The sequence below is a fragment of the Tachypleus tridentatus genome, chromosome 12, assembly GCF_004210375.1.
Source record: "Tachypleus tridentatus isolate NWPU-2018 chromosome 12, ASM421037v1, whole genome shotgun sequence".
Lineage (NCBI taxonomy): Eukaryota > Metazoa > Arthropoda > Merostomata > Xiphosura > Limulidae > Tachypleus > Tachypleus tridentatus.
In genome coordinates, this window is record NC_134836.1 from 5,353,207 (window position 1) to 5,381,180 (window position 27,974).

The following is a 27,974-nucleotide window of genomic DNA, read 5'->3' on the forward strand; positions in this document are numbered from 1 at the left end:
TGTGTGTGTGTGTGTGTGTGTGTGTGTGTGTAAGTAGATGTAAACAGATGGGTGCATGTTGGGTTAAAGATAATTCTACAGTAGATGTCTGTGACTTGTTGGTGACAAATTCAATAATAAACAAACATTATACACTCCATTTCTTTTTAAACTAGTGTATATATACACAAAACAAGGTGAACATATTTACAAAAATTCTTTACACTGTGGAGATCATAGTTGTACGTTAAACACTACAGTTCCCTTGTCAAAAGTCCACTTAAGTTGATTCAATTGGTTTATAAATCATTTAATAAGCTGAACTTGTTTCTATCATATTTCACAATAGTATCTGTGTGTAGTTCTCTTATGCTGGCTCATAAAGTTAAAACAGTTGTATCCTGAAATTTCCAATACTTGTCTTGTTTTTCATATTTATGCCTATTTTCAATACCTTTTCACATATAGGTGTACTTTTGTGTTTCTATCAAAGTCCACATATGCATGTGTAGTTACTTTATAATGTCCTTTGAGACAAATTATTCTCCTAAAATTTTAGAAAACTGTTTATCACTTACATATCAATTATTAGGGTATTCACTCCTATGATGGTTAACTTCAGCTGTTTCCTAATATTCTCTGATCAAAACTTTTACTCAACTTTTATTTTTATTTTTTATTCTACAGTCTTTCATCTGTTTGCTGCTATACGTGCACGCTCGCATGTACACGCATGCACACACAAAAGGCATTCTAGCAATCTTCATAGCCTTAACATCAATAACTTGCAAACATAACTTCCAACAAAAAGCTAAACAATCCTGAAATATTAACTATAAAATAAATTAATATTAGCTCAACTAAACAGCTTACTATGTCTTGCAGCATTATTTTGGTTAGTCAAGATGACCAACCTCGTAACCACAAACAAAAATCAGATCTAAACATTTGTTTTCATTTTAGAGTAACTTCAAATGGTAACATGAAACTACATTTGTTTATCCTACATACCTTAATTCAAAATATTATACATCTGTTTGTTTAAATTTGTTTTATTGCACTTCGAACCTTGGCTAACAGATTCTCCTGCATTTAACTGGTTTATCATTTGATAAACATGAAGTTCATGTTACCCTATTGTGAAGTGCATAACATGAGGCTACTTGCAAGTTGCTCACAAGTGTACTTTTTGGAAAATTGTTTTACTTTATTTTACCTAGTCTAATCTCATCTAATCTAGTGTATATATACACTTAGGATATTAGTATATTACAAATGTACATTTGTAATTTGTACATTTTAGTTACTTTTATAATAATAAAGAATACACATAAAAAAAACAAAAAATAAAGTAATTTTTTTGTGGTACTGTCACTAAAATCCAGATGTACTGTTTTTATACTAATGGCACTACTTCAGTAAGTAGTTTATTTAATTAACTAATGCATTAAAAAACACAGAATAATAACATGCAAAAAACAGATGATGTCCCATAACTCAAAATGTATCCTGGTTTTATAACTATGCAACAAGAGCCTTTAAAAAAGTCAGCCAAGCTCATTAGTGAGCTTTCACTGAACATAAGTTTGAACTGGAAGTGAAATAGACAAGTTAGTACAGAAAATGTATAATACGTCATCTGACAGATCAAAACCTTAGCTTTTTCTCTTGGTTATAAATATAGTATTAAATGTTAACAAGAACTATTTGCAATTGGTGAGGTAGGTTATGTGAGAGTTGGGCAGAATAAGAGGGTTTCGATTTTAAAGTTTCATGACTCTGTAAGAAATGACAACTTTTACTGAATAATTTACATCACGTTTTGTATTTCTTAAAGGAATGATAAATAAATTAGAGAAGGGGTAATGCCAAGAGAGCAAGTGTTTCAATTTTCATATAGTTCAGATTATTTTTAATACTGCTTTATAAAATTAAACATTATATTGAAGTTTGGATTACTAGCTATGTTTTTATGCAAAGTTTTTTCCACACTATGATAAAGAAATTTATTCTTTGATATAACACACTGAAACCTTAACATGCAGAAAAAGAATGTCTATATTGACAGCATTAAGTTTTAATTTTTGCAGTTATCTTTTCATAATTCTGTTTCTGATATTTTCTATTGCTTTTTTTTCTTTTTCAGCTTTTCCATTCCTTAGAAACCATCAGAATATCGTGCCTTCTTTTATTAATCTCTTTCTGTTCATTTCTAATTGATAGTTTGCTTTAATTCTCCTAATGTTATGATCAAAAACTTGTAACAAATTTTAATTTTTTTCACAAATGTTGATTTTTCTATTGTTTACTCTGAGTACTTAGCATGTGCTTGGTTGGAGTGAAAGTGCCCATGCCAGTACTTTCTTAATTTGTGCTATTCAACATGTAATTACATATTTGATAACAAAGTTATCAACTATAAATTTTACCCTACTTTGTTGATGTAAAGACAGTGTAGAACAGGAGAGTAAAACCAGTAACAGTATATAATGACATTACAATTCATAAACGTGTATTGTGTGCAAATACTTCTGTAACATGAGATTTTGTGTATAACAGAATCCTAAATATTGCCAAACTCTGACATATATTTGTGTGGAGCAAATTTAAAATTATAGTTAATATATATTCTCTGTAACAAATTTCATCTAATGGACTTTGAATTAACATACTTCTAGCATTATGGGTGAGGTAGGTTGAATTTTAAAGACTCGCAAATTCTATACTTAACATTTTTATATTTCTCATATATTTGGGAATTTTAGTTAACACTTCATGGTTAAACACACATATTAGCTAATTGTCTGGCTCAACTGGTAAGTTATTTGTATCCATTAATTTACGTAGACAACCAAATATTGTTTGTGTAGCCTCAATCTTATTGAATACCTTGTAACATTTAGTTGAACACATCTGTGGGACCTTGAGTGCATAATACTTTCATATCACTGAAATATATGCATGGTTGATTTGAGTCACACGTCTTATTTCATTCTTTAAGAATTAATTCGTTCTTGAATGACAGGTATTTTACTTCTTATTCAGCACTTAGTCTTCCCTTTACATTTGGCTAATCTTTTATTTTCCAGACATAAGAAGTAATGTTTCTCTTGCAGGCTTGTGCCAATATCAGTATTTCACAGTAGACAGTTCTTACTTGAGTGGTTTAGTCATTTGTGTTTAATTGTTGAATATCACTGAACACTGATACAACAAGGAGTAAAGTAATAACTCTAATACTTAATGCCTAGAATTTCCTTCAATAAGCAGTAAGATAATAAAAAATTACAATATTTATACTAATATATTTTAGTTAATACAAGTTTTCAGAGAAGCTCCATCTTCAATCTGTTTTTTTAGCAATTCTTTACTATTCCCATATATGCTTAATACTGTTCACCTACATGCTAGTCTGAAATATTAGTTGTATTTCAAGTGTTATTAGATATTATATTTTGAAAGTTTATTTTCTACATGAAAGGTTTTTGCTTTTTTTTAAATAATGTTATCCCAGTGAAATCCACTTTAAACAAGAAGGTAAACACATTTATGCCATTTTCACACACACTGCTAACAGACTGAGGTGAAGTGCTTTCTCCACATATTTACATGCCATTCTATCCAATATGTGTAGCACCGTCTGGTACATCTTGCAGATATAAGTTGTGTTGGATGTTCATGTCATATCTAGAAGTGTATACAACAAAATGTTGTACATAACTATGTTGGTTTATTGCTGGGATGGAACTCAAGTTGTTTCATGTTTTCAGATTACTGCCTCAAATGTACTACAACTAAACTCAAGTTTAATATAATAATTAATCAAGTGTTAATAATTACCTACTTATACTTGCAGTTGAATTACCAGTAATGCTAATTGTTATTAATTAGTTAAATGCTAAATCTTTTATCCATGCAGAAAACTGAATACATGGAGGCACTGTTTATAGCAAACGAAAATGAACTTTTTGATTAAACTTGGAACATAGTAATATGTACTAACCTTAATAATTCAACACATGGTGGATTTGTACTTAGCTGTAGTTAATAGTATAGCTAATTCTATTTCTAATAATGTCATAAGTAACAATATAAAGCTATAAAAAAATAAACAACAAAGCCCAATTACTTGGAAGATCTTGATAAAATGTTTGTTTTCTTTCCCTCGCAACATGGACTGGTATAATATTTTGGTTAGGGCATGACTTGTATTTTCAGAATTATGAGTTTATATCATATTCCAGTACATCCTCATTTGAAACAGATGTATCGTACACTTCATGGAAACCATTAAAACTCATACAAAATGAAAGTTTTGAGTAATAAAATTCTTATGTTAATCTGGAAAAATAACTATTGTACTCTTTCTTTTCTCAGCACGTGAATGCTCTGGAGATGAGTTCCGTTGTGGAGATGGATCATGTATATCTAGTGCATTAAGATGTGATAGAAAGTATGATTGTGCTGATGGAGCAGATGAAGTTGACTGTCGTAAGTAACTCCATTTCTTTCAAGCATATTTAATGTCAGAAAAATAAAATAAAATCTTGTTTTTATAGCTTTATGGCAAAATTTGTTTGCCTTTTAATTGCAAAATAGAAAATAAATATGAAGTTGGATATGTAATGAACTACATATGTTATCAGAGCCACAAACGTGGTGGCTATTCAAAAATCAAGATATTGCATAGTTTTTAAAATACCTTAAGAATATACTTACAGAGCTGAAATTGTGTACTTTGTACTGTCGATCACTTTCTCCCATTACTTTCACAAAATATCATTTTAAAAGAATTTGTAGAATCTGTTAAATTTTTGTTAACAAATTGGTACAATTAATGTGTTTAATAATTAACATCATTCTTCATTGTGATGCTTCAATTTTATTTTTAGAGCTCCTTTGAAAAGGTATTGTATACCTCCTGTAGTTAGCTCATTTTCACTTCTGATTGATGGTCTGATTCCAGACCTGTGAACTATTTAAACTGGGAATTAATATATATTTTACACGAATGTAAATGTTACTATTTCTGGCTTGGATTTCACTGTTAATATTGTAGATAAAGTGAGTTGAATCCAGTTTTCTAACTTTGTATTTAAACTTCCCAAAATTCTAATTTATTTGAAAGTTCGATTTACCACTTCTTGGTAAGATTTGCATCCCATTTATGTAGTTCTGCTTGAAAATTGTCATTTAATATCTAAACTACAGTACACTGTTTACCTGGTCTCAATTTTTATTTTATTTTTTAAATTTTATATCTTGTTGAAAGTTTGACAGTTTCAGATTGAGTATACCATCAGTGGATATTAATGTGAAATCCTTTAAATTTATCACTGACAGCTAAACTGCACTGTTTATTTCCTTCACTAAGAGCTGTTTTCTTCTTGAATGACATGTCCAACATGACTTTGATTTACCACACAACTCTTCCTTCTTCTTTTCACAAATTTTATTAATTTTCCATAATAACCAGGAGCAATTAAATGAATACTTTTAAAACATAAGGAGTAATATTTCTTCCACAGTTTTGTGCCAATGTTTATTAAATGGTCTAACTTTGTAAAAGAAATAAAAAAATAAATAAATAAATTCTCGAGTATGTTTAAAGTATATGTGAAACTTGTTTCAATTAGGATAATCTACAAATGTTTTTAGCACAAGAATGTTCCAGAGATGAGTTTAGATGTGGAGATGGATCTTGTATACCTGATGCATTAAGATGTGATAGAAAGTATGATTGTGCTGATGGAGCAGATGAAGTTGGCTGTCGTAAGTAATTTTAGATATTTGAAACACAATTTAATGTCAGCCTGGTTTTCTATAGATACTTTATTTTAATACCATATGTGTAAAGCTTAAAGTATGATAGCAAGATATTTTGATCAATGAAACAGAGGTGTATTACTAATTTCAAAAAATACATAATAAATTTGAGTGTGTATGTAAGTGTAGATTATTCTAATAGTATCAGTCATACCTATTTGTGAAAGCTAAAATTCTAGGACGATTTTTGAATTATAGAAATAGAATATAAAATTGTGTAAAGTATTAGTCCTAATGGTGAATTTTAGATATGCAGTATATTCTATTACAATTTTTATGCATAGATTTATTAAAATCAGTAAGAACTTCAACAATTGAAATGCACAATAATTTAAGTAAAAAGTAAAATATGGTTAAAAATTACATGTTTTAGTATAAAAACAAAAACCAAAAAAACACCATCTCCATAACGCCATAGAATACATGGTAAGTTTTGTTTTCATACAATCAGGTGTGTGTGTGTGTAATTTGCATTCGTCAGTGATCTTGACAGAATAATTTTCAAAAATTCTTGTTGCACCCTGATCTAAATCTCTCTTCAAAGTGTTCTTATATTTAACAATTTCTTGATTTTTTATGTTTAGTTCATTTTCTAATTCAACTTCTTTTGAATCTTATCCCGTTCAGTTTTATACAATATATTTATCACATATTCTGCTAAAGCCAATAGTTTTCAATTTCTGGGCCATTTTTGTGTTCATTTACTTGCTTTCAAATTTGTGCTTGTCTGACATTACTCAAGCCATAAATGTAAGGGATTTTATGTACTCCAGATTTATCTTTTAATTCAATTTTATCTTTAACAAGCATTAATGATATCACATGTATACCTACAAGAAAAAAAATATTCTCAGTGTTAAGTTTGCAGAGATTTTGTTCAATCAAGACTGCATTTTCATTAATGGATAATTACTCTGTTAATAGCAATAATGACAGTGTAAACCTAGAATGTTGTGGGAACAAAGTAGGCTATGCAAAATGAAAAAGAATAGTAATGAATTTACACTAAACTTGAGTCTATGCCACAGACAACTGTATTAATGAAGTACAACAAATACTATGTTGTAACTCGCAGTACAAAAGTGAAATATAATATAAGAAACAGTAGAATTTATTATTATATAAATACAGTTAATTTTTAAAATATCAAGGAAAAAAGAAGCAAAATTGCAGAAACTAAATAAAAATACTACCTACATTTAAAATTAGCTATGAATATACACTAGTTTTTATTGAATACTTTTGAAACATGAAGTTAGTAGAAAAGGGATATGGTAAGATTAACTGAAATTAGGGTAATATGGAAAAAAAAATTAATTTGATTAAATATTTCCTAAAAATTAATTAGAAAATATGAACATTGCACTAACTGAAAAAGTAGCTAAATTACTGAAGAATCCGAAAATAACAAGCCTGTTCAACTAAAAGTTTTTGAAGAATATGGGAAAAAATGGCTCGTTTGGGTTGAGAAAATTTTTTACATAGAGGAGCGAACAACGTTTCGACCTTCTTCGATCATTGTCAGGTTCACAAAGAAAGGAAGAGGTAACTGACTGGAAACTGACAACATGTTTGAAGGGGGTTGTGTAACTGAGTATCGGAAAGTAGAGGGCGTGCTTAGATGTTTGAGTATATAATTTTGTATTTACTTTATTATTATTATTTATATTATTTTTAATATAGGTATAAAGGTGTTCCTTTGTATTTGTTTATTTTGGGCTTGAGTTGTATAAGTGAGGTTTCTTTAATTTTGCGTTTATTTATGTTTGTTTCTTTATTTAGTATTTGAATGTTTTGTATGGTTATGTTGTGTTTATTTAACTTGCAGTGTTCAAAATCATGTGACGAAAACATGTGAAGGTGACTTTTTATGACTTTGAATCAGATTTCCATATTTCTACTTGTTTTTCAACATAGAAGTTGTGGCAGTTATCACATTGCATTTTATAAATAATTTTGGTGTGGTGTTTGTCAGTGTAGGTTTTACAGAGTATAGACCTCAGTTTTGTGCCTGGTTTTTGATAAATTTGGTATTAACTGGAATGCCATATTTTGTTACTAGTTTTTGCCAAATGTTAGTTATTTTTCTGCTGATGTCGAGAATATATGGTATGCAGCAGTATATGGTTTTGTTAATTTTTGATTCGTGAGATATGTTTACTTTTGTTGGTTGATTTTGCTTTATGTCTAGGTGTGTGCATATAATGTTTTCTACGGTTTGTGGAGGAAACTTATTGATGTTGATGAAATATTGTTTTATTTTGTCTAATTCATTGTTAATTTTATCTGGTCAGCATAGTTTTATGGCTGTGTTTATGTGGTTTCTTAGCATGTTGAGTTTTTGTTTTGTTTCATGTGCTGAGTCCCAAGGAGTGTATAGTCCAGTATGGGTGATTTTTGGTGGATTTCTGTTTTAAATTGTGTATCGGTTCTTGTAATTTTGAGGTTAAGTAATGATATTTGATTGCTTTCTTCCTGTTAACATGTGAAGTTAATGTTGGGATGTATAGAGTTAATGTGATTGAAAAAATTGTGTTCTGTAGATTTGAATCCCGCAACCGTGTCATCTACATATCTGTACCAGTATAGAGGTGGATGTAATGCTGTGTTAATTGGTTGTGTTTCAACTTGTGTCATAAAAATATTGGCTAGAACTGGTGATACTGGGTTGCCCATGCTTAGGCCATTTGTTTGTATATAGTTTTGGTTGCTGAACCAAAGTTTGACAAATGAAGTTTGTCTTTATCGTGGTGAATTCTATGAGGGTTGCTAACTGGTTACTGGGAATGTCTATAGTTGGGTTAGGGTCTCGGATATAGAGTTCTAAGGCTATCTTGCAGGCTTCAGTGGTTGGAACTTCTGTGAAGAGGGATATAACATCGAAACTGGCCATTAAGGCTTTATGATTAAGTTGATTTAGATTACACTTGAAATTAAAAGAGTCTTTGATGAACGAGCTGGCTGATGTTACATATTTGGAGAATGCCCATGCTATGTATTTACCAAGTTTGTAATTAAACAATTTATATGTGGACATTATTGGTCGTAATGTACAATCTGGTTTATGAAGTTTGGGGATGCTGTATATTTGTGATGTGCGTGAGTCGATTTTACGTAGGTAGGAATAAAGTGTTTGTGAAATTGTGTTGACTTTTTTCATATTTAATAGTATTTTGTTTAGTTGCGTTTCATGTGTCTTTGTTAGATTTGTGTGTATTGGTTTAAATTTGTTAGTGTCTGATAGGATGTTCATTGTTTGAATTATTCATTTGTGTTCATTATAACTACAGCATTTCCTTTATCTGCTTTTAGAAGTTTTATGTTTTTGTCTTGTTTTAGGTTTTTAGTGGGATTAATGTCTCTTTGTGAAATTGTTTTTTAGTTTTCTGTTTTGTGAAATTATGTTGATGGTTTTGTGAGGAAAAACGAGCCATTTTAACATATATAGTCTTCTCTACCAGAGGGTTTTCTCGACATCACAGTTTTTGAGTTGGATTTGAACATTTCTATATATAATTCCATATCAATGGAAGATCTAATTGTGTTAGTTAAAATAAGTTTGAAATAACTTAGATAATGACTATATTATAAAAGATATTTTAATAAATGTAGCTACATTACTTATTTCTGATACTAAAAAGAGAAACCTTGTATAATCATCAGGTGACTGAACTTTATGTAACAAAAAAAACATTTTAATTTTTAAACTAGATAATGAAACACACGTTATATCATATGAAATCAATGATAAGGATAATATTGAAAATCTTAAATAATGATTTACTCGTATATATAAAATCAATGTTTAGGGACATCAAGGGACCTATTGATCAATCTTGGCTGTCAAATTCTCTAAACAAAAAATGTAGCACAGTGAAGTAAAGGCAGGCTTAGAACTTTTGCTATACATTGACAATGAAAGAACAAAAATCTTGAACCATTTTACTTGTTCTTTATCCCTCTGAAAAGTACATAAAGCTGGAACTCCATTCTGCTCAATTATTAACAGGATCAGCAACATTTTTTATTTCTAAGTTTACTGTTAATTGTTACAAAATAAATAAAATTATAAAATTTTCACAATTCTACAGTTAAGAATTTATTAGAATTTTGATTATTAAGATTAAAAATGTCAAGATATGAAAAAATATTTATTTGATTTGATGTAGTTTTGTTATTAACAAATACACAAATAGAACAAGTATTATGTTGTGAAAATAGGTTACTAGCCAGAAAATATCATGTTTAGATGAAATGATGTTAAAAAATTAACAGTTTACGAACACAATAAAGCCTTATTTATGGCCCCACTTTTATCACCTCTAAGCAGGAAAATTCATGTTTGATGTCAAAACTTGGACAATAAAAACTGGTGAAAAAATGGTAAGATATCTGTGTAACACTTCTTAGTGTGGCAATGTTAACTTGCTTCCATGAACAGCCTAATTATAACAACTTTATTATACAATTTCTTTTAGAGGTGAAAGAAAGGTGGCTGTTTGAATTTTTTAGATGTTTCAGTAAAACAAAAGAATAGCTTTTTGCCTACTGTGGAACACAGGAAGCTGTTTTCTGTCACAATTTTGCTGCATGCAGGACTATTACCCAATATCACAAAAATGACTTTCATCATTTGTTTATAGGGCTGTAAAGATCCTTTCATATAACTTATATTTGAACTGAATTATGTAAATATATAGTTATCAATAGAAGTTAGGAACTGTGTGGATAAGATTTATTTGAAAAGAAACAAAATGTAATAAATTACAAATTTCTGAGAACACCAGACTATAGATAATGCATAAGGTTAATAAATAAAGAATATATTTAACAAAAGTAAGTAAGGTGTTATAAAAAACACAACTTATCTATTAGTACTTATTTCTCAATTAAAACTAATGAATAACATTAATGGTAATAAAGATAAAATTGTATTAAAGGATAAATGTGGGGTATGTAAAATCTGTTGTAGCCGTGGCTTGAATTATAACAGGTAAACATGTATAAATTTGAAGAACTGAATTAATTAACACAAAAATAGCATATGAAACTTAAAAACTAGCAATATCATCTTACCAGAATTTGACAAACTCTTCATGTAACATTGAATATGGTCAAGTTTAAATATTTAAAGAAGTTAAGCTGCAAAAATGAATTAAACACAAGAGAATCCATATAAATCAAACAAAATAATATTGTTTAGATTGAGGCCATGATTCTACAGAAGTGAATTTTTTAGAAATTTTTTCTTGGGTAGAACTGTTCAAATGAAATTACACATGTCACTGGGTGAAAATGAAACTCCCTGTGTTTCTCCTGGTGATAGTGGAATTTTTTTTAAAGTCAACACATGTATAGTTTTTGTGTATGTTACATTTAACTTTATACAGTAAATCTGAGCGTATTTCTAAATGTTGAAGTACTAACTTTTATTATTTAGACCTATTTATTACGTATTACTGTGTTGGTTACTTCAAGTGTCATAAATATTGGGTGAATCATTAATTTTTTTTGTACTTAATGTCAATGTTAATTGAAGATATGTGACAGAGAAGATGACAAAAATAATTCACAATATTTCAAACAAAAAGTTAGAATTGTTTGTGGTATTAAAACTACATTTCACTTTTTTGTAAGTGATAAATAGCTTACTAAAGTTGTGACTTAACATTAATTTAAGTAAAGTATATTAAATCTTTTGCTAGTTATATGTTACTTATGTTAAACTTCCACTGTTTTAGATTCTTGTTTAGTTTTGAAATGTTATTTACCTAACCTTTGTTACAATAATTTGGAAGAATAACTACTTGACTCTTTGTTAGCACAAGAATGTTCGGTAGACGAGTTCCGTTGTGGAGATGGATCATGTGTAGCTAGTTCGTTAAGGTGCGACAGAAAATATGACTGTCCTGATGGTTCTGATGAAGTTGGTTGTTGTAAGTAGTTTCATTTGCTTCAAATAAAAGTTGATAGTCTCTGTGAAATATTTTCTTCACAAAATTATTAGTTTCAGTTTTCTTCATTATCTAGTTCTGTGTAGTCTCAAAAGAATATTAGAATGATACCTATTTTTGATCCACGAAACAAGACATGAACCTAAAGTTGATGTACATATGAATTAATGCAATTTCAGGTACGGAATGTTGTATTGATTGATGGTTGGTTGAAACCTTTAATTTCTTTTTAATAAATAATAAAACAGATGCTGCTATGTAAGAATTATAAAGAAATGCAATATATACAATTGTAAATAACGATTTTACCAAATAATGATAAACCTGTCATGAAAGTTTATTAAGTCTATTTGTTTCTTTTAAAAAAATAGTTGATGCAAAATTTTCTGTACATCTTGAATGTAATAGGATAAAACAAACTAAATTCTGATTCTCAATCAAACCCCCTTCTCCCCAGAAAAAAATTGTTTAAAAGATAATGGCAGCTTGTTGATATACAATGTGCATATCTATTTTAAGTAACTGACAACAAGAATAATTCATTTGATCCTTAATTTTTCTTTGCAGCTGTATCATTGAGACAGAACCCATACATTTTTGTTTTTTATATTTTGGGGTCGAATGTTATTAAGCCCACTATAAAAATGGAAGATCATTCACTACAAAAAACACAAATATTTGTGTTTAAAAAGTAACTAATTTTGTTTTTGTTTTGTTTTTTTCTTCAGTACAAGAATGTTCCAGAAATCAGTTCCGATGTGGAGATGGATTATGCATAGCTAGTGGATTAAAATGTGATAGGAAGTATGATTGTGCTGATGGATCTGATGAAGTTGACTGCCGTAAGTACCCTTATTTTTTCGAAGCAGATGGAGTATGATTTCGTGTTTATACATAAAAACAAACAAAAACACAACAGCAACAAAACATGCATATTTAGCTTGATGTTAGTGTATTTACCGGTGAATCACAAACAAATAAGTAGGTAAGTGAGTTTTAATAAGAAAATTTCTTTAAATAGAAGTTGTGTATAACAAACGAGCATTATTTTTTGTAGTAATTTCATGAATTATCATTCCCAAACATTAGTAAGGGCTATAAAAATTCTAAAGAAATTACCAAAATGAGCACATGCTCAAAATAACGTATACTATGTTCAGTGTATATGACACATCATTCTTAATTTGGCATAATTTATTTTCATTATTTTCATCTTTCTCATCCTCAGAATTTAAATCACTTATTTATGTGTTAAATTACTTTGTTACTTGGAGATCATTTTCCAATTCTATCTGTAACATCTTTATATTATCAAAATATATTTTCTTTTTTTACAATTTTCGAATAGGTGTTGAGCATTTTTACAATTTCTGAATAGCTGTTAGGCCTCTCCTTGTTTTTAACAGAACATTAATCTTCTTCCTGTTCTGATTATAGACCTGTGGTCTGATTCATTACAAGTTTGAAGTTAAATATTTTGCATTTTTCACATATTCTAAGCTCTAAACCTTCAATCTGAATGTTAATATACTTTTGACATTGTGGGTAAGTTAGACTGTTTTGTCAAGGATCAAAGTTAATAATTCTAAGAATTGTATTTGGGTATTATAATTTATACTTCTGTGTTAGACACAAAGGTTTTCTAATTATCTGTGTCTGTTTGAAAGCTATTTCCATGTTAAGTTGAAGTATAGTTTATTTTCTGTATTTTTCACTACTTCATTCTTCATACAGTTTCTATTATATATACATTTACCATCATTAATAGAAAACTAATAATTTTGTTCTTAAAATGCAATAACTTTGACAATTTGCTTGTTTGAATTTTATGTTAGTTGCAGATGTTTTATAGTTACCTGACTACTGGAAATCTACTTTCATACAATTTTTTTTTTTATTATGACTTGTATATACTATTCACATTGTTTTGTTCTTATGTCAACTTTGTATCTCACTGAATATATAAACATTTGTGGGACCTTTAGTGGATGTTGATTAGATCTTTGGAATGTATTCAACAGTTCGAACTGCATTGTTTATTTCATTCCTTGTTAATTAACTACTTCTTTAATGAAAGGTCTTTTGAATTGTTTAAAGTAATACTTTTTCCTCAATCTTTACCAGATGTTAATCTTTAACTGTATTTGGCAGTTAGGTTTGTCTGGTTGAGTCATCTTTGCTCTCTCATTGTTAGGTCATTGTGTTCTGTGACATTCAGTTCTTAAAGTAATGAGTGCCATAACTAATGTTTATGATTTGCTTCAGAGAGGAATATAGAAGTAATATTCCTGAAAAATGCATGCATAAACCTTTTCAGTAAGTCTTCGAAGAACCTATATCCTTGATTTTTAGATTGCCGTTCATTAACAGTTGCATAAACTGTAAATATTTTTCATCCATCAATGATTGTATTGTTCAGAGCATTTCTTGTCTCTCTTCACAAGAAATGATTTGTTAAACTGTTAACCCCAAATTTAAGTATTGACAGATTTGTAGTGTTTTATTTTGGTTTCATGCATAATTACAAGTTTTATTTTTCTCACTTCATTGATTTTTGGCTTTGTAGTGTTTAAAAAAGTAGTATACATAATTGTATAACTTTTATATTTATATACATTTATGATTATCACTAATAGACTAATTATTTAATTATCATGCTTCTAAAATAAATTAACTTTGAGAATTTTAATATTTTGTGCATATGAGGAATCTTTTGTTCTACAAGTATATCAAAAGTATATGTGAAAACTATTTTCTTTATTAATATGATAATACACAACTTTCATCAGCACAAGAATGTTCTGGAGATGAGTTCAGATGTGGAGATGGATTTTGTATATCTGGTGCATTAAGATGCGATAGAAAGTATGATTGTGCCGATGGAGCAGATGAAGTTGACTGTCGTAAGTAGAACATCATATGTGTAAAACAAACATTTTATGTTATTTAAATTCAGTATTGTATACTGGAATGTAAAACAAGAAAAACTTAATATTGGTGATAAACTTCCAGCAAAACTTATTTAATTGGACAATCAACGCATCATTTTTCAAGCATCTTAATTCTGTACATGTACATCTCTTCCTCAGTGTTTTGGTGAGTGTGACTGTATTTTTACTCATATAGGAAATTCTTTAATTCATGTGTCTTCAGGTATTACTAACATGAATTAAAATTAAGTTAAACTACTTTATCATTTTATGCACATAAACTTGGCATAAAAATATAGCAACCAACCCACATTTTAATATTATTGAAGTTTCTAGTTCTTAATTATATAAAGTACTATAAAAAGTAGTTAATTTCTTCTATTATGACAATTGGGACATTTATTTTTTAGCTCTTCCTTTTCTGAATTCTGTACTTCACATGGGGTGGTAAATAAATAAATGGAAATTAATTCTTATCAGGTATGCAGTAGCACTTGCCTATGTCAGGATGGATTGAATTGTTTATTGAAATGGTATTTTAGGTATCTCCTCATTACAATATCAGAACTTGACAGTATTGTAAGTGTTTCCTTTTATAAAAATATCTATGTAATGAGTAAGTCAAGTTACAGGATGTCTGTAAATTTCACAGCAACAAATCTGAATTTATTGTTCTTCTTTCTTTTACTTCTTTTTATTACATGATAATTCAAAAATCAAAATGATGTCAACCACTAACTGAGATTACATAGTTTCAGATGGAGTGTTTATTAATACTATTTTGTAGTAGTAATTAAAACAAAATCATTATTCTAGTGTAAACAGTGTTATAATTACCACATGGAGCTAGCTTTTTAACAAATTTGAAGTGCAAGGTTAGACAGAAATTACTAGCTAATAATAAACAGTTTTACATTTGGGACCTCTTTGTATTTTATAATCTTCCTGTGTCTGTTGAGACAGTGCATTAAAAAACAAACAAATAAATGAAAATACTTTTCAAAAGAAAGGAAATAAATTTTGGGAAAACTAATACCAATATTTTAAAAATGATGCCAACTAAATTTAGGAGATGGTATTTGTAACATCCTTACATAATAACACAGGTAACAATTAACATACAGCAATATATAAAAATAAACTATTCAATCGCAATTGAGTTTTATTTATCCTTTTTTTGTATATTTACATTATCCTGCACTTTGTGCCTGTACTATTAAGCAGGAATAATGCAAATGCTTGCTTGCATTTTGTTTGAAGGATTTATATTACCCATCCTTACGTTTACTTCCTTTTTGAAAAGTTTTTCTTTGCTTATAACATTGTTATTACTCAGGCAAATTATAATTTTTATAGTTTACAATTTTGTTTGGTTACCAAACCAAAAACAGGAAAATCTTTAATTTTACCACACCTACTTTTCATTTAATCTTTCACAAATTGTCACTGGTTCTTTCTGACATTTACGAATATATTGTTTATAACCAACAGAAAACCAAGGTATTAATATATCAAATGGCATATTGCATTGTTTTCTGGACAAAGAATTGTTTGTCACTTCCAGTTCAAACATCATTCCTATGGGAAACACATTGACAGGCTTAGCTAAGTTTTTAATGGCTCTTCTCACATTTTTTGAGAGCAAGAAAGATTATAATAGTTACAGAACATTGACTTGTATTTAACTTTGTTATTCTATATTCCTAGGTTTGTTATTTAATTAAATAAAAACTTACTTAACCCTTTTACAAATGGGTAGGTATAATGTACACAAGTTTGTATACATATTTGACACATGTTGATAATTTACACTATAACTTAATACAGTGTGTATTTTCACAACATGTGGTATACTTGTAGTAAAGATTACAAGTTTATTTTTGTATACAAAGAAATCATATTTTTGAATGGTATATTTTTACTGAAGATTTGTTTGTGGAAATATTGAGTTTGTTTTACTACTAGTTGAAGTGTAAAATGATTTACAAAAAAACTTCTTGATCCCAAAAATTCAAATATTATTTGTGTAAATTTTAAAACCTCTTAAATACATTTCAAATGTTTGTTTTCAAAAAGAATTTATATTTTGATATTTTCTGTACCATAATTATGTGGAGACTGTCAATTTGACCAATATAGTAACCTTCATAAACAAACCAAAAATACAAAATAAATTACACTTCATTTTTTTTTCACATTGGTGACAGTAGTTAGGTTATTTTTTATTATATTGACCTTCCAATTATGCCTGGCTCGCATTATGCTGCACAACAAAGTTTTTGCTTCTTGAACACTGTTGGGTGTTCCTTATAGATTTTTGGCTGCTGATCACAAAAATTACATTCAGATTTGTCTATCACATACTGTTTTATCGAAATCTTCAGTTTTACTAGGACATTGCTACAATGGAAAAATGATATCAGGGCTACTGGAATCCATCAGTGCTTGCTGACTACTGTTGGACACTGCAACGTGATGCATCGGACATTGAATACAAACGGAAATCAGGAGCAAAACACTTAATTATGTTGAACTTAACAGTGTATTAGAAACACAAATTCAATTACTTAAGTACGTTATTGCTGGTAAACAGTTAACTGTCTATTTCTCAGAGTTCCTACGTGATGAAGCAAAATTAAAACTATATTTGTGCATACCCACCAGGTACCTGTCACAATCAGCAAAAACTTTTCACGAAGCAAAACTTTTCAAAAAAAATTGTTGGGTAGTGTTACATAACTTGTATTGTTGCATTGCACGTGTACTTTTGTTACCATACCAAATTACATAAAACTTGCCTTTAGTCTTTACAAAGTGATCCTGTCTTGGCTGTGTTTAATAAACTAGTATTTTGCAATATACTGTTACATTTCAATTATTAAACATGATATACGTATATAGATTATTATTATTATTCAGAAATAAGTTACTAAACTTTTTTCTTAAAATATAGAACAATAAATAAAGTAAACAATTCTCTTCTAGTTATGACCATTGAACTTGATTGCTGTTGGATATAGGTTGCTGAGCCTCTTAATATTTTGCACATGGAGGATATCAAACTTTGAGGTTTTATTTATACAGTTGAAAAACAAAACATTCAAAGTAATTATACTGATACTACAGAATTCCACTATAATTTATAAAGCTTAGTAACTAAGCTATATTTAGATTTAAAGACATAAAACTTTGAGCAGACTAAAGACACAGCCTACCTTTTTCAAATCTTGGTTCGAAAGAAAGTGGTAGCCTTTTCAAAGATTAAAATGGCTGATAAAATCCACTACAGCACATTCCAATCTGTCAATTGGCTGTTGAAGTGTCATACATTGAAGTAAGTGTATATAAGGAACTGTTTCCAATAACTGAAAGAGGTGAATGGGGCTAGTGAGTTTGATTCAGTATATAAGCCATATCTTGGCAAACTAAAAAGATAGGAGGTTCTTATTTTATATTCTAGCCTGATAACACTAGGAACTTGAGTTCCTAATTTGTATGAAACTATGGACTTAGTATTGTGACATTACAACTTTTTAGAGTGCTGCATTCGAAATACCAAAATATCTACATTTAAGTGTAATCTTTTAACAGTTAATTTTAAAATATGAAACTAACTCATTGAAGTTTAAATTATAATTTACAATTTAACACCAAACTTACTGACATAAATTCATAAAATAGCAGTTTTTAATAAAATCTTGAATGCATGTCAACAAATGCAATGACATGGGTTTTGATCATTGGCCTGCAGTGAAAGAATTAATGCAAGTATATTTCTTGTTTTTTGTGTATCATTAAATCCTTTGTGTATTTAAAAAAAACGATACAAGTTATAATAGGTAAAATAAAGAATAAAAAAATATACCTTATGTTTTTTTTGGAGTGTTAATAGAAGTAGTATTCAAAATTATACATCTTCCATATTCATTTGGGGTGGCATGAGCTACAATAGCCAAGTGATTTCTAACTTTTTCCAACAAGATTATTAATTAGTCAATTCAAAACTTAAACAGAAATAGATTTATATTTATGGTGGTCAAATATAGTATAATGATACAATTTAATCATTATAGAAATAAAAAGGTGGAATTTCTAATTAAATATGATATTGAATGATTTACATTAAATACTGGACTTCTCAAAGGATGTGATAAGTAAATTAGAGAAGAGGGAAGAACAAGAAAATAATTGCCAAAAGTTGAAGATTTTTAAATATTTTCTTATAAAATTAAGAATTTAATATATCTACAAATATTTTAATATGGCTTATTAACACTTTGAAGCCATGTTTATTTGTACACCATGATAAAGTAGGTTAAATTTTAAATGTAACCGTAAAAAGTCAACATGTACTTTTTGACCAACACCTTGCTAGTGTTTTCTGAAAAGTTATTGTAGTTACAACTATATAACACTTTTTTCATATAACACAAACAGTTCAACATTTTACTTTTTATAAATGTTAAATTTTATAACAACAGTACTAGAACAATATGGCTATCAGTAACTTACAGGTTTCTCAGTAGAGATCCTTCAATTTATATACTAATTGTATTCCAGTTCCACTGTTTTAGATGCTTTTATAGAATTGGAATAATATTCATCTGAGAAAAGCATACTACTAGTACTTTTTGGTTCATTCATTTTGTAGAATAACAACTTTACTATTTTTCAGCACGAGAATGTTCTAGGGATGAGTTCCATTGTGCAGATGGATCATGTGTATCTAGTACACTAAGGTGTGACAGGAAGTATGACTGTGCTGATGGATCTGATGAAGTTGATTGTAGTAAGTAGCCTCATTTACTTGAAATAAATTTGTATAATAGTTTGAACAAACTATTTTTACAAAAGATTGATTATCAGTTCCTCATTATTTGCTTATTTGTGTATTTTTGTTTGTTTCTGACACAGCACTTGCTTCCTTTCACAAGATTAACTATTTTCATGATTTTTATTTTGAGTATAAAAGTATTTTCGTTTTCAAATTTCATATGTATAATCTCTAGAATCTTCTAAATGAATATTAAATATATTTTAAAGTAAATGTTTAAATTTAGTTTTCCATTGCACTGTATGTTTGTCTTTTATTCTTATTGCAGACATACCAACATCTTCTTGGCAACATAACCCCATGGTTGTAGTACTTAGTACAGGGCAAAGGTTGCCCCTAAGCCCTTTCACTTATGTTTGCATATGTGAATAATGCTATCTTACTTATATCATAAGTCAAAACTGCATCAAGTGAACTGTATACAATCATAAAACTTTCAAATAAGTATTTATAAGCACAAATAATATATAATTAATTCAAATATAACCATAAAACCAAAATGCAATCTAACTGTTCAACAAACTAATACATATAAAGGGATAAACACTTGCCAAACATTTGGTACACTTCTTTTCTGTATCATGCTACAAATCTGTTCACTGAGATAACTTTCTTTAGGTAATAATTCAATAGTGGGAAATCTCTTCCTTTTATTGGTTGGAATCATGTCATTCAACTTAACTGTCACCTTGCAACATAGCTTTCATTTTGCAGATGGGTGTGGCTAACCTTAAGCTGGAAATATTATATTGTAAAACCTCCACTGAAAAATTCTTCGAAAGTTTTCAGACACTAATTAAAGACAGGTGGAACTTCAATTGGACCTTGTATGCTTTATGAATAAGGGATTTGAATGTTAGAGACCATCCTTTATCCACAACCTTTTTCACAGCTCCCATTAACACTTCTGAACCTTTGCTGGTTGAAAAGGATTTTTTTTTCTGCCCCCAGAATTTGCTGATGATTACTGTTCTCCTCTAGGCCTAATAGAAAATTTATAAAACTTCACATTTAACAAAAGTAAAAAATTAATAGAGTATCAGAACAGTACAATTATAAGTAATTGAAAAGTTTCCCAGCCATGATTCTACTTAAGGATTCGTCACCTACTTATTACTTTTTGGTTTTCTCCATCCCCTGATATCTGGGGTCATATTGTTTAGCCTCACTGTTACATGAGGCTATTAGCATGCTGTACCCCCCATGCCCCAGGGGACTTTAGCTTATTTTGTTCTTTCCTCCTATTAGCCAATTAATTTTTTTATATGGGTAGTTCTTAGGCTTTTTATTATACGTTTGAGGAGTGGATCTCAAATTGTTTCACAGTTTTACATACATGGTTTCTTTGTTGTTAGGACATTGAAAGTCATGATGTTATATTGGCTCAGGATTTTAAATGGGCTCTTTCTAATGCCTTCATCTTTGATACATTCCTGGCAATTATTTAGCATTCAGTGTTGTTGGCCCACCTACATTCCACCTTTACAAACTTTGCAGCCATTTGTCTTTGTTGGATCCACATTTGCTTCCATTTTCACCTACTCACCCGCAATAAAAACATGGATAACTTTTATGTGCCTTGTACATAAAGTTTCCTCTCCTTTGGTTGCCTGTTCTTTAACCATTGGCTCTGGCAGTTGGTATCTTCAGCCTGGATTTGTTGCCCAATTATCTTTTAGGATTCCCATCCATTTGATCATTTCATCAGATGATTCCTTGTCTACTGCATTCCTTGTTGAGTCATTGTCATTGCTCTCTATTGACCTGATCAGCCTTGGTTTCAAAGGTTAAGTAGACTGCTTCCCCCCCCTCACCCTCTTGTTATTTGTTTCTTCCTTCCTTCATCATCAACTTTGACCACATATTCTACATTTCAGTCTTTATGTTCTGTTCTCACACCTAATTTTTTCTGGACATTGATGATACTTTTTGGTTTCTCATATTTAGTTGCTTTCTAATTAGTTAGTTCCAATTTCTCCACTTTATATGGTTGTGTGGATGACAAGTGGCTGGTTTTCTATTGTCAGTATACTGTTAAGGAATTTCTCACTGAACGACCTACACTGCCTTAAGTTGTGAACACTCACCTGGCTCTTTGATCATGGGTTTTCACTTTCCTTTCTGGATATGAGATGGTCTTTATCCCTGTACCTTTTGTTTTACCAACAGATTAGTGTTTCTTCTTTCCCTGTTTTTCTCCTGTTTATGCATTCTTCCTGGTTATGTCACCCTTTTTATTAGGAGCCCTCATCCTACCTTTGTGTAGAAGCTGGTTCCCAGTGTTGAAGTTCTGGATTTGAGTGAATCAATTGCCATAAGTCCTCACATAAGTTGATTCTATGCAATAAACATCCTTTTGATACTGAATGACAATTCCTGGATGGATAGATCAGTGATGATTTTCATACCATACCCAGAAATTGATGCAGGTCTTAATTACCAACAGTTTGAGTTTGAGTTAAACATGGTATGATCCTCAGTGATGACGAGAGAAACCCACTTGTTGAGAAATTTATATGCAAAAACGGCTCATTTGGGCTGAGAAAACACTTTACATAGAAGAGCGAACAACGTTTCGACCTTCTTCGGTCATCGTCAGGTTCACAAAGAAAGAGGTAACTGACCGGAAGCTGACCACATGTTTGAAAGGGGTTGTGTAACTGTGTGTCGAAATGTAGAGGGCGGTATTAGATGTTTGAATATATAATTTTATTTATTATATTAATATAGGTATAAAGGCGTTCCTTTATATTGGTTTATTTTGGGTTTAAGTTGTTGTATAAGTAAGGCTTCTTTAATTTTACGTTTGTTTATGTTTGTTTCTTTATTTAGTATTTGAGTGTTTTCTATGGTTATGTTGTGTTTATTTGACTTGCAGTGTTCGAAAACGTGTGAAGGAGACTTTTTATGTTCTTTGAATCTGGTTTCCATTTTTCTACTTGTTTCTCCAATATAGAAGTCGTGGCAGTTATCACATTGTATTTTATAAATAATGTTGGTGTGGTGTTTGTCAGTGTAGTTTTTACATAGTATAGACCTCAGTTTTGTGCCGGGTTTTTGAATAAATTTGGTATTAATTGGAATGTCATATTTTGTTACTAATTTTTGCCAAATGATTGTTCATACTCCCTGAAGATGTAGTAAACTTATTATATATGGTCTCCCATGCCCCTAGCCACTCCACATGTCACAATTTCTACCCTTGTGTATTAGGCACATGTAATTGAGTAAATGTGGTTCCTCTCTTATGAACTTGTGAACTATTCTATACTAAAAATGTATTTCTAATAAATACTTACCACTTCATTCCCCACTCTTCATTACCCACATTTCTTCAATGTTAACATCTTCTGCCAGATTTTGAAATGATAGTTTGATAGAGGAGTGTATGGGGAGCCATAGTTAAGAGGTAATGCATGATAATTTTAATTAAAAACATGCTTATCTTTCAATTCTAACAGGGGATAGTGGAACGCTTGTGTAAAGAAGTTTGCATATAGAAAGCAACAGTGAACTAGAATAGTTAATCTTGTGAGTATAGGTATGTACCTGTTAGAAATACATTTTCAGCAGAGAAAAATTATTATTTTTCATAAAACACAATTCATGTTAGATAGCTTTTTATAAAGTTTGGTTGGGTTGAGGACCAGTAGTTAGTTATGAAGGTTGTTTACACAAATGGTGACCCCTTATGTAGAGGTTGGGGTTGCTTGTTGCAGGTAGAAGAGCTCCTTTACTGATGTAACTAGTGTCCTTCGGGCTGTATACTTGCCTATTGATTCATTTGCTTTTGTTCCCATGGTTTTTTTTTTCTTTTTGCTTTGCTAATTATGAAGTTCAGGTCATTCTACTGTGTTTGAGGTTTGTTTCTTCCAAGAAACTGTACAAAATGGAAATTTTAAGTAATACAATATTTGTGTTAATCTGGGAAAGTAACTATTGTACTCTTTCTTTTCTCAGCACGTGAATGCTCTGGAGATGAGTTCCGTTGTGGAGATGGATCATGTATACCTGATGCATTAAGATGTGATAGAAAGTATGATTGTGCTGATGGAGCAGATGAAGTTGACTGTCGTAAGTAACTCCATTTCTTTCAAGCATATTTAATGTCAGAAAAATAAAATAAAATCTTGTTTTTATAGCTTTATGGCAAAATTTGTTTGCCTTTTAATTGCAAAATAGAAAATAAATATGAAGTTGGATATGTAATGAACTACATATGTTATCAGAGCCACAAACGTGGTGGCTATTCAAAAATCAAGAAGATATTGCATAGTTTGTAAAATACCTTAAGAATATACTTACAGAGCTGAAATTGTGTACTTTGTACTGTCGACCACTTTCTCCCATTACTTTCACAAAATATCATTTTAAAAGAATTTGTAGAATCTGTTAAGTTTTTGTTAACAAATTAGTACAATTAATGTGTTTAATAATTAACATCATTCTTCATTGTGATGCTTCAATTTTATTTTTAGAGCTCCTTTGAAAAGGTATTGTATACCTCCTGTAGTTAGCTCACTTTCACTTCTGATTGATGGTCTGATTTCAGACTTGTGAACTATTTAAACTGGGAATTAATATATATTTTACACGAATGTAAATGTTACTATTTTGAAGCTTGGATTTCACTGTTAATATTGTAGATAAAGTGAGTTGAATCCAGTTTTCTAACTTTGTATTTAAACTTCCCAAAATTCTAATTTATTTGGAAGTTCGATTTACCACTTCTTGGTAAGATTTGCATCCCATTTATGTAGTTCTGCTTGAAAATTGTCATTTAATATCTAAACTACTGTACACTGTTTACCTGGCCTCAATTTTTATTTTTATTTTAAATTTTATATCTTGTTGAAAGTCTGACAGTTTCAGATTGAGTATACCATCAGTGGATATTAATGTGAAATCCTTTAAATTTATCACTGACAGCTAAACTACACTGTTTATTTCCTTCACTAAGAGCTGTTTTCTTCTTGAATGACATGTCCAACATGACTTTGATTTACCACACAACTCTTCCTTCTTTTCACAAATTTTATTAATTTTCCATAATAACCAGGAGCAATTAAATGAATACTTTTAAAACATAAGGAGTAATATTTCTTCCACAGTTTTGTGCCAATGTTTATTAAATGGTCTAACTTTGTAAAATAAATAAAAAAATAAATAAATAAATTCTTGAGTATGTTTAAAGTATATGTGAAACTTGTTTTAATTAGGATAATCTACAAATGTTTTTAGCACAAGAATGTTCCAGAGATGAGTTTAGATGTGGAGATGGATCTTGTATACCTGATGCATTAAGATGTGATAGAAAGTATGATTGTGCTGATGGAGCAGATGAAGTTGGCTGTCGTAAGTAATTTTAGATATTTGAAACACAATTTAATGTCAGCCTGGTTTTCTATAGATACTTTATTTTAATACCATATGTGTAAAGCTTAAAGTATGATAGCAAGATATTTTGATCAATGAAACAGAGGTGTATTACTAATTTCAAAAAATACATAATAAATTTGAGTGTGTATGTAAGTGTAGATTATTCTAATAGTATCAGTCATACCTATTTGTGAAAGCTAAAATTCTAGGACGATTTTTGAATTATAGAAATAGAATATAAAATTGTGCAAAGTATTAGTCATAATGGTGAATTTTATTTGTTTTGTTGTTTCATGGTGCAAAGCAACTAGGGTATCTGCGCCGTAAACTTAGGACTCGTGCAATATAGTCTGACCATTTTTTGTGCAGTAATTTAGCGAATTATGTATGAATTATAACATTTGAAAATGCACAATAATCTAAGTAAAAAGTAACATATATGATTGAAAACTACATTTTAGCATTAAAAACAACAAAAACAAGCAATCTCCACAAGGCCACGGGACCACATAAATGAATTTTTGAAAAGTATCCTGTTGAGAACATGGACAAATGCAAATTACACATACACACCTGACTGTATAAAAATGAAACTCACTATATACAGGAGTCCACACCAAGGGGACCTCCCAGAGAAGGTTCTGTTCTTTCAGTTTGGCTCCTCTGGGATCTAAACACATCTACCCACATGTTTACTGTGAAGGGGAGGAGAGAATCCAAGTGGTTGAGGGGTCCAACCCTAACATAGCACTTTGGCCTTGAATTCCTGCAGAGGGGCTGCTCTAGAGTGGCCTTCCAGGGTCAGTCAGCTGATCCACTTGGGCTAGGGTCAACCAAGTATTTGTGTTGGTTGTTCTAAACAGGTATTGTGGACATTGTATCTAATGCTGGTGTTTGAGTGTGTAGTGTTCATGAAACCCTGGAATTGCTGCAGTTTCCTTGTTTGGCATTGCAGTGCATCCTCTTGTAGGGCTCAATGGTGGGTGGGGTTAGTGGGCACCAAAACATTCTCTCTATTATGGAGCCCCCTAATCAAATTTTAAAAAAGACAGTGAAAACAGACCTTTGGTAAATGACCACTTTGTTAAATTCTGAACAGCAATCTTCAACACATGTACCTCATTTTCTTATACTAAGATGTCTTTCCGACAAATCTTTAGGCAAAATGTCTCCCTTTTTTATTAAGAAGGGACTAGAGGAATTTGCTGGCTCTCCTAAGTCAGTCAAAAAAGCTTTGTTCTGGTGACATATTGGTGGAAACTCCTAAATACAGTGAACTACTTGCAGTTGTAGGCCATTGGGGATATACCCATTGAGGTTACATGCTACTTTGAGTTCCTCATGAGGAGTTATTGTTGAGAGAGATTTGAAGAGCATCTTTGAGTCAGAGATTCTTGCTGGTTTTTCCACCCAAGGAGTTTCTGCAGTGAGGCGCATCTCCACTCACAATGATGGAATTATGATGCTGATCACTGTTTTAATTTTAACGTTTACATCACCACGTCCACCTGCAAACATCATGGTTATCTAAATTGCAAGGTATGGCTGTATATTCCAAACCCTCTCAGATGTTTCAAATGTTGGTGGTTTGGTCACTTGAAAACATTATGTTGTGGTTCCTTGACATGTGGTCATTGCAATGACGAGGACCATGATGCCTATGAGTGTGAAATAGACTCTAATTTTGTTAATTGTAGTAGCTCACACTCATCTCACTTTCATTCATGCTGTAGATTGTTGGAAGAAAAAGAAGTACAGCATTTGAAAATAATTCAAAACATTTTTTTACCCTGAGGTTTGAAAGTTATTGTCCACCACACCATCTTGAACGTATGCTGCTCCACTTCCTTCCACTGCTACAGTGGGAGTGCAGATAGATCTCTCCATGTCTGCAGAAGAATCATTCTCAAACTTTGTGAAAAGTCTTTTGACTTCTATGGTTAATAAAGTTGATGAATCAATGTCAACACCCATCTCTGTCCATACCATTCATTCCAGCAGACCCCTAAATCGACTTGTTTTGGTTTTGGGTACAAGCATATTCTCAGATACACTTTTTCTCCAGCCCTGAGATGCATAACAATCACTCATTCATGTCCTCAGTTGCTGGAATCTTCTTCCAATGACAGACCTGCCCAATTTACCCAGGGCAGAATCCATAAAAGCTGATAGGCCTTCCTTAAATAAAGAAGGTAAAGAAAAATACATGGTTGAAAACAGAAGAGCCCTCCACCCAAATTGCCTACACATAAGTAAAAATGGCCACTTTGTTGCAGTGGATCTGTCAAGATTTATGTTCTGATCTGGATGACTCCAAAGTATTGATTGATTTTTATCATCCTGAAATATTTCCTTACAGGAAACACTTCTGAAACCTGCCAATACAGTCACATTTTGGCAGTTTTCTTTATGCAGAAATGACAGGTTGTGTAATGGATTAGTGCATGGAGGGGTGGCACTGCTGATTGATCAACAGGTGTCCACCCTGTTTTTGCCACTCGGCACACCCTTGGAGGCCATAGCCATTCGTGTTTCCTTGGGTCATACCGTCAATGTTTGTTCTCTCTACCTGGCTTCTGGAGAGAATTGATCAGTCAGACCTTAATGTGCTTGTAGAACAGTTGCTCTCAGATCACAACTTTATTTCTTCAGAACTGGTTCTTACACTTATTTTCATGCACCTAGCCAGTCTTTTACTGCTGTTGATCTTTCAGTCTGCTCCCATTCACTTTTCTCCCACTTTTCATGGAGGGTTGACAGTATCTCATAGGGCAGTGATAATTTTCCTATCATTTTGAGAGAGACTGGCTTTGGTCAATTCCACATGGGCTGTAATGGAAGCTGGATCAAGCCAGACCATCATGTGTAACCCATCAATAGATGACTGTTGCAGAAGTGACTGACTATATTATCTAGGCAGCTGCTCAGTGTATTCCTAAAACCTCCACACATTTTCCAAAGTATTTTCATCCATGGTAAAATCATGCATGTCACATGACATGAAAGGCTCAAAAATGGGCCTGGGATACTTTTCATAGGTATCCCACACTTTTGAATCTCATCGCTTTTCAG

The 27,974-nt window shown here is 30.8% G+C and overlaps 1 protein-coding gene across 50 annotated transcripts in view; it reads left to right on the forward strand.

Annotated features, from left to right (window-relative positions):
- trol (terribly reduced optic lobes) overlaps window positions 1-27,974 on the forward strand; it is a 324,267-nt gene that overhangs the window by 36,072 nt on the left and 260,221 nt on the right. For 48 of the 50 annotated variants that reach the window (XM_076469289.1, XM_076469303.1, XM_076469310.1 and 45 more), the window contains 8 exons: window positions 4,357-4,470; window positions 5,638-5,751; window positions 11,628-11,741; window positions 12,488-12,601; window positions 14,549-14,662; window positions 19,365-19,478; window positions 23,484-23,597; window positions 24,765-24,878. In XM_076469289.1, the coding sequence (XP_076325404.1) occupies window positions 4,357-4,470; window positions 5,638-5,751; window positions 11,628-11,741; window positions 12,488-12,601; window positions 14,549-14,662; window positions 19,365-19,478; window positions 23,484-23,597; window positions 24,765-24,878 (912 nt within the window). The remainder of the gene's footprint in view (window positions 1-4,356; window positions 4,471-5,637; window positions 5,752-11,627; window positions 11,742-12,487; window positions 12,602-14,548; window positions 14,663-19,364; window positions 19,479-23,483; window positions 23,598-24,764; window positions 24,879-27,974) is intronic. The other 2 variants (XM_076469293.1, XM_076469294.1) reach the window with 2 other exon arrangements.